The sequence below is a fragment of the Macaca thibetana genome, chromosome 12 (genome assembly GCF_024542745.1).
Source record: "Macaca thibetana thibetana isolate TM-01 chromosome 12, ASM2454274v1, whole genome shotgun sequence".
Lineage (NCBI taxonomy): Eukaryota > Metazoa > Chordata > Mammalia > Primates > Cercopithecidae > Macaca > Macaca thibetana.
Window position 1 is genome coordinate 53,444,590 of NC_065589.1, and position 10,882 is coordinate 53,455,471.

Consider the following 10,882-nt stretch of genomic DNA (forward strand, 5'->3'; position numbering starts at 1 on the left):
ATGGACCAGCAACAGCAGTGTCACCTGGGAGCTTGTTAGAAATGCAGACACTCATGTCCTACCCAGATATGTGGGATCAGAATCTGTGTTCTAACAAGATCTGCAGGTGATTCCTATGCATATTTAAATTTGAGAAGTATTACTTTAAAACATAATCTAATGGCAGATCTATATACAAATGGCTCTCAGTTGGTGCCTCCCATGGGCCAGCCACATGCTTGATGCTTCATATATTTCTTTTTTCTTTTTTTTTTTTTTCCAGTGGAAAATAACTTTTATTGAGACCCCACCAGCTGCAAAGTCTGTTCCTGGCATTAAGCTCCTTCTTCCTTTACAATTCGGTCTTTCTTGAGTGGTCCCATGAATGCTTTCTTCTCCTCCATGGTCTGGAAGCGGCCATGGCCAAACTTGGAGGTGGTGTCAATGAACTTAAGGTCAATCTTCTCCAGAGCCCGCCGCTTCGTCTGCACTAGCAAGGACTTGCGGAGAGTGAGCACCTGCTTCTTGGTTCCCACTACACAGCCTTTCAGCATGACAAAGTCATTGGTCACTTCACCATAGTGGACAAAGCCACCCAGAGGGTTGATGCTCTTGTCAGACAGGTCATAGTCAGTGGAGGCATTGTTCTTGATCAGCTTGCCGTCCTTGATAAGATAGCCCTGGCCAATCTTATAGATCTTCTTATTGATCTCAGTGCGGTGATGGTAGCCTTTCTGCCCAGCACGTGCCACAGAGAAGGCCACACGAGCAGGATGCCATGCCCCAATACAGGCCACCTTGCGCAGGCCTCGGTGGGTCTTGCGGGGCAGCTTCTTGGTGTACCAATGACTGGTGACCCCTTTGTAGCCTTTGCCCTTGGTCACCCCGATGACGTCGATCATCTCATCCTGCCCAAACACTTGGTTCACAGGTACCTGCTGCTCGAGCCTCTCGCGGGCCCAGTCCAGCTTCTCAGCCACGGTGCCTCCGTTCACTTGGATCTCCATCAGGTGGGCCTTCTTCTGGCGCAGAGGAAGCAGGCGCATCTGGGTGTGGGCAATTACACGGATGACTTGGCCGTACTTCTTCATGCTGCTGAAGTCCTTCTCCAGCTGCTTCTTGCCATCCTCATCCTGCCATTTCTTGGAGTACTTGCTAAAGGCCTTCTTCTTAGATTTATGCCAGTTCTTATAGAAACGCCTCTTGCATTCATCACCCATGTGCTCAGCGAAGACAGTCTTGAAGGTTCGGAGGCCTCGAGGGGTTTCCACGTAGCCTGCAATGCCCACAACCACCATGGGTGGCATCTCCACAATGGTTACAGCCTCCACCACCTCCTTCTTGTTCACCTTAGATCCTGGCCTGTCGACTTCCCACACGATGTGGGTCATGCCAGCCTTGTATCCCAGGAAGGCTGTGAGGTGGACCGGCTTAGATGGGTCATCCTTAGGGAAGCTCTTAACCTTCCCATGATGCCTGCTCCTGCGCTTCCGAGGCAGGAAGCCGAGGGACCCATGTCTGGGAGCAGAGAACTTTCTGTGAGACATCACGCCATCAAATCCCACCGGTAGAGAATGCTTCATATATTTCTAATTATCTCAAGAGCTCTGGAGGTGATATTTCTGTTTTACAGGAGAAAAACATATTATGCTAACTTACCCCAGATCATTCTACTTATAATCAGTAGCACTGATCTTGGAACACAGCACTGTCTGCTTCAAAGACTACCTCTTTCAGAGTTTCTTTCTTTTTTTTTTTTTTTAAATCAACTTTTATTTTAAGTTCCAGGGTACCAGTGCAGGATGTGCAGGTTTGTTACATAGGTAAATCTGTGCCATGGTGGTTTGCTGAACAGATCAACCTATGACCTAGGTACTAAGCCCAGCATCAAATTAGCTATTCTTCCTGATGCTCTCCTTCCACCTGGCCACCCCTGCGACAGGCCCCAGTGTGTGTTGTTCCCCTCTATGTGTTCGTGTATTCTCATCACCAGCTCCCACTTATAGGTGAGAATATGTGGTGTTTTTGTTTGTTTGTTTGTTTGTTTTGTCTGTTTCCATGTTAGTTTGCTGAGGATAACAGCTTCCAGCTCCATACATGTCCCTGCAAAGGACATGATCTTGTTCCTTTTCGTGGCTGCATAGTATTCCATAGTGTATATGTACCATATTTTCTTCAACCAGTCTATCACTGATGGGCATTTAGGTTGATTCCACATCTTCAGTATTGTAAATAGTGCTACAGTGAACATACACATGCATGTATCTTTATAACAGAATGATTTATTTTCCTTTGGGTATATACCCAGAAATGGGATTGCTGTGTCAAATGATATTCCAGATCTTTGAGGAATTATCACACAATCTTGCAAAACGATTGAGCAAATTCACATTCCCACCAATAGCGTAAAAGTGTTTCTTTTTCCTTGTAACCCCACCAGCATCTGTTGTTTCTTGACTTTTCAATAATCACCATTCTGACTGGCGTGAGATGGTATCTCATTGTCGTTTTGGTTTGTGTTTCTCTAATGATCAGTGATGTTGAGCTTTTCTTCATGTGTTTGTTGGTTGCATGTATGTCTTTTTTTGAGAAGTGTCTGTTCATGTCCTCTGCCCACTTTTTAATGGTTTTTTTTTTTTTAATTGTAAATGTGTTTAAGTTCCTTGTAGACTCTGGATATTAGACCTTTGTCAGATGACTAGATGGCAAAAAATTTCTCCCATTCTGTAGATTGTCTGTTCATTCTGATGATAGTTTCTTTTGCTCTACAGAAGCTCTTTAGTTTAATTATATCCCATTTGTCAATTTTTGCTTTTGTTGCAGTTGCTTTTGGTGTTTTCATCATAAAATTTTTGCCCATGCCTATGTCCTGAATGGTATTGCCTAGATTTTCTTCTAGGGTTTTTATTGTTTTGGGTTTTACATTTAAGTATGTAATCCACCTTGAGTTCATTTTTGTATGTGGTATAAGGAAGGGGTCCAGTTTCAATTTTCTGCATATGGCTAGTCAGTTCTTCTAGCACCAGTTATTAAATAGGGTATCCTTTCCCCATTGCTTGATTTTGTCAGGTTTGTCAAAGATCAGATGGTTGTAGGTGTGTGGTCTTATTTCTGAGGTCTCTCTTCTGGTCCATTGGTCTATATATCTGTTTTTGTTTGTACCAGGACTGTGCTGTTTTGGTTACTGTAGCCTTGTAGTAGAGTTTGAAGTCGGTTAGCATGATGCCTCCAGCTTCGTTCTTTTTGCTGAGATTCATCTTGGCTATACCAGCTCTCTTTTGGTGCCATATGAGTTTTAACATGTTTTTTTTCTGATTCTGTGAAGAATGTCAATGGAAGTTTAATGAGAATAACATTGAATCTATAAATTACGTTGGGCATTATGGCCATTTTCATGATAATGATTCTTCCTATCCATGGGCAGGGAATGTTTTACCATTTGTATCCTCTCTTATTTTATTGAGCAGTCATTTGTAGTTCTTTTTGAAGAGGTCCTTCACTTCCCTTCTTAACTGTATTCTTAGGTATTTTATTTGTAGCAATTGTCAATGGGAGTTTATTAATGATTTGCTTCTCTGCATGTCTGTTGTTGGTGTATTAGAATGCTAGTGATTTTTGCACATTGATTTTGTATCCTGAGACTTTGCTGAAGTTGCTTAACAGCTTAAGCAACTTTTTGGCTGAGACATGGGGTTTTCTAAATATAGGATCATGTCATCTGCAAACAAAGATAGTTTGACTTCCTCTCCTCCTATTTGAATACCCTTTATTTCTTTCTCTTGCTCAATTGCTCTGGCTAGAATTTCCAGTGCTATGTTGAATAGGAGTGGTGAGAGAGGGCATCCTTGTCTTGTGCCAGTTTTCAAGGGGAATGCTTTCAGCGTTTGCCCATTCAATATATTGGTTGTGGTTTGTTATATGTGGCTCTTATTATTTTGATGTATGTTCCCTCAATACAAAGTTTATGGAGAGTTTTTAACATGAAGGGATATCAAAGGCCTTCTTTGTTTCTATTGAGATAATCATGTAGTTTTTGTCTTTAGTTGTTTATGTGATGGATTATATTTATTGATTTGCATATGTTGAACCAACCTTGCATCCCAGGGATGAAGCCAACTTGATTGTGGTGGATAAGCTTTCTGATGTGCTGCTGGATTTGGTTTGCCAGTATTTTATTGAAGATTTTTACGTCAATGTTCATCAGGGATACCGGCCTGAAGGTATCTTTTTAATGTTGTATCTCTGCCCAGTTTTAGTATCAGGTTGGTGCCGGCCTCATAAAATGAGTTAGGGAGGAGCCCTCCTTTTCAACTGTTTGGAATAGTTTCAGTAGAAATGGTACCAGCTCCTCTTTGTACCTCTAGTAGAATTCAGCTGTAAATCTGTCTGGTCCTGGGCTTTTTTTTTTTTTTTTTTTTTGGTTGGTAGGCTATTTATTATGCCTCAATTTCAGAACCTGTTATTGGTCTATTCAGGGATTCAATTTCTTCCTTGTTCAGGAAGGTCTGCAGATAAGGTCTCCCCAACCCCCACTGGGGCTTCATCCCTGGGAAAGATCAGAGTTCTGTCCACAAAATCCATGCTGTAGTTGTTGAAATTCCTGCAGGGAGGTGCTAACTAGTGAGAAGGGATGGATGGGGGTCCCACTTAAAGAAGCAGTCTGGCCATGATCTGCCATAGCAGCTGTGCTGCGCTATGAGATATTCCTCCTGGTCTGGCTGCCCAGGCTCGATGGCAGGCCAAAACAGTCAACTTGAGCTCTAGAGATGGCAGCCACCCATCCCCACGCAAACTCGGTTGTCTCAGGCAGTCTCCAGCCTGCTGCTGCTGGCCGGCTGGAATTCCAAGCCAGTGGTTCTTAACTTGTGAGGTGCCGTGGGAGTGGAGTCCAAGGAAGGACACCACTTGGTTCCCTGGATTCAGCCCCCTTCCTAGGGGAATACACGGAGGATCTCCCGTCTCACTGGAATTCCTGGGGTAGCAGTATGCAAAAATCTCCTGTGTCTCTGTGCAAGCCTGAGTGGCCATGGAGAGTCTGCTCAGCTGTGTACTTTGGACCCAAGGCGTTGGTGGTGTGAGCTCACGAGGGGGTCTCCTGATCCACGGGTTGCAAAGATCCGTGGGAAAAGCCAATAATTCTTTATATATTTGGATACACTTCCTTTGTTGAATACGTGAATTGTAAATATTTTCTCCCAGACTGACTTTTCATTTCATTTTGTTAGTAGCGTCTTTGATGAAACCAAAGTTTAAAATTTTCATTAAGTACAGTTAATCAGGTTTTTAAATCTTATGAATTGTGCTTTTGTTGTATCTAAGAACTCTACCTATTTTAAGTTTTTGAATATTTTCTCCTATGTTTTATTTGAAGAGTCTTACTGTATTTTTTTTTTTTTTTACATATTAATATTTAGGTCTACGATCCATTCATTTTAAAAATACTTACTCTTTTTGGAGTATTATTATTATTATTATTGTTGAGACGGTGTCTCACTCTGTCGCCCAGGCTGGAGTGCAGTGGTGCAATCTAGGCTCACTGCAAGCTCCGCCTCCTGGGTTCAGGCCATTCTCCTGCCTCAGCCTGCCGAGTAGCTGGGACTACAGGCGCCCGTCACCATGCCTGGCTAATTTTTTGTATTTTTAGTAGAGACTGGGTTTCACGGTGTTAGCCAGGATGGTCTCGATATCCTGACATCATGATCTGCCTGCCTCAGCCTTCCAAAGTGCTGGGATTACGGGCGCGGCACGCCTGGCTTGGAGTATTATTTTTACAACCAGTTTTCCCCACTGTTCCTCTTCTTCTTTCCCCATTTCCAACATTTCCCCACCATCCCTCTTCTTCTTTCCCACCATCCCTCTTCTTTCCCACCATCTCATTTCTTTCCCACTATCCCTCTTCTTTCCCACCATCCCTCTTCTTTCCCACCATCTCTCTTCTTATTTCCTACCATCCCTCTTCTTTCCCCACCATCCCTCTTCTTCTTTCCTACCATCCCTCTTCTTTCCCACCATCCCTCTTCCCCGCCAACCCTCTTCTTTCCCACCATCCCTCTTCTTTCTCCACCATCCCTCTTCTTCTTTCCCACCATCTCTCTTCTTCTTTCCTACCATCCCTCTTCTTTCCCCACCATCCCTCTTCTTCTTTCCCACCATCCCTCTTCTTTACCATCTCTCTTCTTCGTTCCCACCATCCCTTCTTTCCCAGCATCTCTCTTCTTCTTTCCTACTATCCCTCTTCTTCTTTCCCCACCATCCCTCTTGTTCTTTCCCACCCTCCCTCTTCTTTCCCACCATCCCTCTTCTTCTTTCCCACCATCCCTCTTCTTCTTTCCCACATCCCTCTCCTTCTTTCCCCACCATCCCTCTTCTTTTTTCCCACCCTCCCTCTTCTTTCCCACCATCACACTTCTTTCCCCACCATCCCTCTTCTTCTTTCCTACCCTCCCTCTTCTTTCCCACCCTCCCTCTTCTTTCCCACCCCCCTCTTCTTTCCCACCATCCCTCTTCTTCTTTCCCACCATCCCTCTCCTTCTTTCCCCACCATCCCTCTTCTGCTTTCCCACCATCCCTCTCCTTTCCCCACCATCCCTCTTCTTCTTTCCCACCCTCCTCCTTCTTTCCCACCATCTCTCTTCTTCTTTCCCACCCTCCCTCTTCTTTCCCACCATCCCTCTTCTTCTTTTCCACAATCTCTCTTCTTCTTTCCCCTTTCCCCACCCTTCCTTTTCTTTTGTCCCCTTTCCCTGTGATAAATACCATCAAATGGGATTGCTGGGTCAAATCATAAGTATATGTTTAACTATTTAAGAAACTGCCAAACTGTTTTTCCTACTTTCTCTACCTTCTTTTCCCTGCCTCCCTTTTTCTTTCCCCACCGTCCCCCTCCCACTCCCATTCATCTTGCCACCATGTTTTCGCTACTGTTATCTCATCACCCTGCTCTCCCCAGCATTTCCCCCGCCTCACGCCCACTGTTTTCTTCTTTCTCCCAACCTGCCCCACCTGATCCAGCTCTCCCCTGCACCTCCCTTCCCTGCCTGGCTCCCGCCTTCTACCACTCTTCCTCACTCCCGCTAGCACCTCCTTGTCTCCTCCCCACCCCCATCTTCTTCCCGCCCTCGCTCCGGTCTCCACCCTCCCCCACCCCAGCTCCCCACGTCTTGCTCCCTTCTCTTCTTCCCACGGACTTCTCTCCTGGCTCCCGTCTCTTCTTCCGACGGGCTTCTCATTCTCTCTCCTCCACCCCTTCTTGGGGAAAGAAGAACTTGGGGAGTAGAGCTTGGGGAAAGAAGATGGTGGAAGAAAAAAAGATAGTAGGGAACCTAACTTAAGGAGATGGAGTCGGGAAGAAGACCTTGGGGGTGAGAAGGACAGATTGTGGGAGGAGACAGCGGGATGTGGGAAGAGAAGGGGAGAAGGACTTGGAGAGAGAGGGAGTGGAGAAAGAAGACAGTGGGGAGAAGGACTTGGGGGAAAAAAGACGGCAGAGAGGAAGAAGAGGGTAGGGAGCAAAAACAGTGCTGAGAACTTGAGGAGAGGAGGTGGGGAAAGAAGACTGCGATGTGGAAAGAAGACCATCATGGGGAAAGAGGACAGTGGGGAGAAGAACTTGTGGGGAGGGAGTGGGGAAAGATGGTGGGGAAAAAGGAAGGTGGGAAGAAAAGCTTGGGGAGAGGACGGTGGAGAAGGGAGGAAGACTGGAAAGAAAGAGTGGGGAAAAAGAACTTGGGGCAAGGGAATGGGGAAAGAAAAGGTAATGGGGTGGAAAAAAGATGGCAGACAAAAAAAAAAACAGGAGGGAAAGAAGATGGTGGGGATAGATGACGGTTGGGAAAAAAGATGGGAGAAGAACTTGAGAAGGCAGCATGAGGAGAGGGAGTGGGGAAAGATAATGGTGAAAGAAGATGGTAGGGAGGAGAACTTGCAGTGAGGGAGTGGGGAAAGAAAAAGGTGGAGAGGTAGTGGGGAAAAAAGATGGCGGGAGAAAGAAGAGGGTGGGGAGAAAAGAGTGGGTGGGAGAAGAACTTGAGAGGAGGTGGGGAAAGAAGGAAGAGGAGAAGAACTTTGGAGAGTAAGTGGGGAAAGAAGATGGTGAGGAAAGAGGAAGGTGGGGAGAAGAGCTTGTGGGGAGAGGCTGGTGGGGAAGGAAGGAAGACTGGAATATTTTAATAAGTGACTTGAACCTTTTTTTTTTTTTTTTAATCCAACATTTGGTTATCTTAGGGTTGTCATCTGTTGATTCCCTTTCTCTTGAGAGTTGTTAAAGTTTTTCTGGTTCTGTTTTTTTGTGTTGAGTAATTTAGGATTGTGTCCTGGGTATTAAGATATCCTGGGTCCTGTTAAAATCCCTAAAGCCTTGACCATGCTAATTGTATTCAGTTTCATACATGAAAAGCTCAGAGGAAAGCCCAATATTTCATGATTTAAAGGATCCCTTTCTCCAGCTTCTTTCTCTTTGATATTCTACATTTTTCAGTTTCAGTGGTTCCCTTCTTGGGTCTCTTGTTAGAAAGCCCGGGCTTTTTCTCCTTGACATTGTTACCTACTTTTCCATAGCTGAACCTAAGTTGAGGCAAAGTAGTATGGGCAGAGAACATATGTGGCCACCACTGTTTTCCCTGCCCCACATTGCTTTTGCTGTTGAGTGAGCACAGCTTCACTATTGGATCTCACTTGGAGTGGAACCACGAGATTCCAAAGAGCTCATTTCACACACCACCAGGTGGAGGTAGAGCTGCTTCATTTTTGGTACTTGCTACCAGGTCTTTCTTGGAGTCTTCATCTTCCTACCCAGTCCACCCACTCTATCCACTGTTTAGAGACTTCTGTTTCTCTTATGTTTTGTTTAGGATTTTCAACCATAATTAGTGGGAAGGAAAAGGTGGAGGGTTCTGGTTCCGTTTTGACAGAAACTCAGAGTCTCTAGTTTAACTTCCTTACTCTTTCTTTCTCTCTCACTCTCTCTCTCTCTCTTTCTTTCTTTTTGAGACAGGGTCTTGCGCTGTTGCTCAGGCTAGAGCACAGTGGCATGATCATAGCTCACTGCAGCCTCAATATCTTGGGCTCAAGGGATCCTCCTGCCTCACCCTCCCAAGTAGCTGGGGCTGCAGGTGCATGGCACCATGCCAAGGTAATTAAAAAAATTTTATTTTGTAGAGGCAAGGTCTCTTTATCTTGCCCAGGCTGGTTTTGAACTCTTGGCTTCAAGTGACCTTCCTGGTTCAGCTTCCCGAAGTGCTAGGAGGCACAGCCACCACACCTGGCCTTGGTTAACCTTTCAGCAGGATAAGTCTGATTCTGACTGATGGGGGGACAAGGAATCAAAACTTGGAGACCAGTTAGGAGCCTTTTGAAGTGGTACAGTTGAAAGATGATGGTGGCTTAGACTAAGGCAATAAAGGTGGTCAGAAATGTTCGAATGATGCGTATATTTTGAAGGTAGAACAAATAGTATTTTCTGATAAATCAAATTCAAATACTGTATATAAGAGGATAGGTGGCAAGATGACTCCAGGGTTTAGACCTAAGTTTGAAGGTTGAAATTACCATGCATGGAGATTGGGAAGACTATGGAAGAACAGAAGAGGGAGTGAGACTACTAGGAACTGGGTGTGAGCTTCTTATTACAGGACATTCAAATGGAAATGTAGTTAGTTAGATATTCTGTTGGAATCTAGAGTACAGGTCTTTGCTGGAGATATAAATTTAGGAGTCATTGGTGAGATGATACTTGGTGAGGTCAACAATGAAGTGAGTGTGTATAGAAAATAGAGGAAGTCCAAGGACTGAGTCTGACAGTTTAATATTTAGAGGTCAGGAAGATGAGAAGGAAACCAGCAAATGGCCAGAAAACCAGGAGCATATGGTACCATAAAAGCAAGGAGAGGCTGGACACAGTGGCTTGTGGCTCCTGCCTGTAATCCCAGCACTTTGGGCGGCCAAGGTGGCCAGATTGCTTGAACCTGGGAGTTCGAGACCAGCCTGGGCAACATAGCGAAATGATATCTCTACAAAAAATACAAATAATTAGCTGGGCATGATGGTACATGCCTATAGTACCAGCTGCTTGGGAGATTGAGATGGGAGGATTGGTTGAACCCAGGGTGTTGAGGCTGTAGGGAACTTTGATCATGCCATTGCACTGCAGCCTGTGTGACAGAGTGAGACCCTGTCTCAAACAAACAAAAACAAACAAACAAAAAGCCAAAACTCAAGGAGAGAAAATATTTCAAGGGTGTAGAACTCATTTTTTTTTGTCAACTCATACTGATAGATTAAGTAACAAAAACACAAAAAATTGATCCTTGCCCTTAGCAATATGGAAGTGTTTGGGGATCTTCATAAAAGCAGTTTCAGCAGAATGATGGAAGTGAAAATTTAATCTGAATGAGGTCAAGAGAGAATAGAGAAGCAAAGTTAGAGACAGCAAGAAGCATAGGAGGTTTGCTACGTAGAGAAAAAAATAATATGATAGTTGGAGGGTAACTGATGCCAAGAGGCAAGGTTTTTTTTTTTTTTTTTTTTCTGATGTAGTGACTAGCAGATAGTGGGTGGAAGGAAAGGACACAGGAGAAAGAGAAAACTTGACAATGTGAAAAAGTAAGGAAAGAATTGTCAGAGCAATTATACACATACTCTGTAGCATTGCACTCTGTTTTAAATTATGCTTTGCAGATATTTATTTTTATTTTTTTACAAATTAAAAGTTTGTGGCATCCCTGCATGAACTAGTCTATTGGTTCAATTTGTTTTAAATTTTGTATTATTATACTTTAAATTCTACGGTACATGTATACAACATGCAGGTTTGTTACATAGGTATACATGTGCCATGCTGATTTGCTGCACCCATCAACTGGTCATTTACATTAGGTATTTCTCCTAATGCTACCCCTCCCCCAGG

General features: G+C 44.3%; 1 protein-coding gene across 1 annotated transcript; it reads right to left on the reverse strand.

Annotated features, from left to right (window-relative positions):
- Positions 1–259: 259 nt before the first annotated feature.
- Positions 260–1,546, reverse strand: LOC126932759 (60S ribosomal protein L3-like). The gene has a single exon (XM_050751915.1). The coding sequence runs from the start codon at positions 1,524–1,526 to the stop codon at positions 315–317; it is 1,212 nt and encodes a 403-aa protein (XP_050607872.1). The 5' UTR covers positions 1,527–1,546; the 3' UTR covers positions 260–314.
- Positions 1,547–10,882: the final 9,336 nt, after the last annotated feature.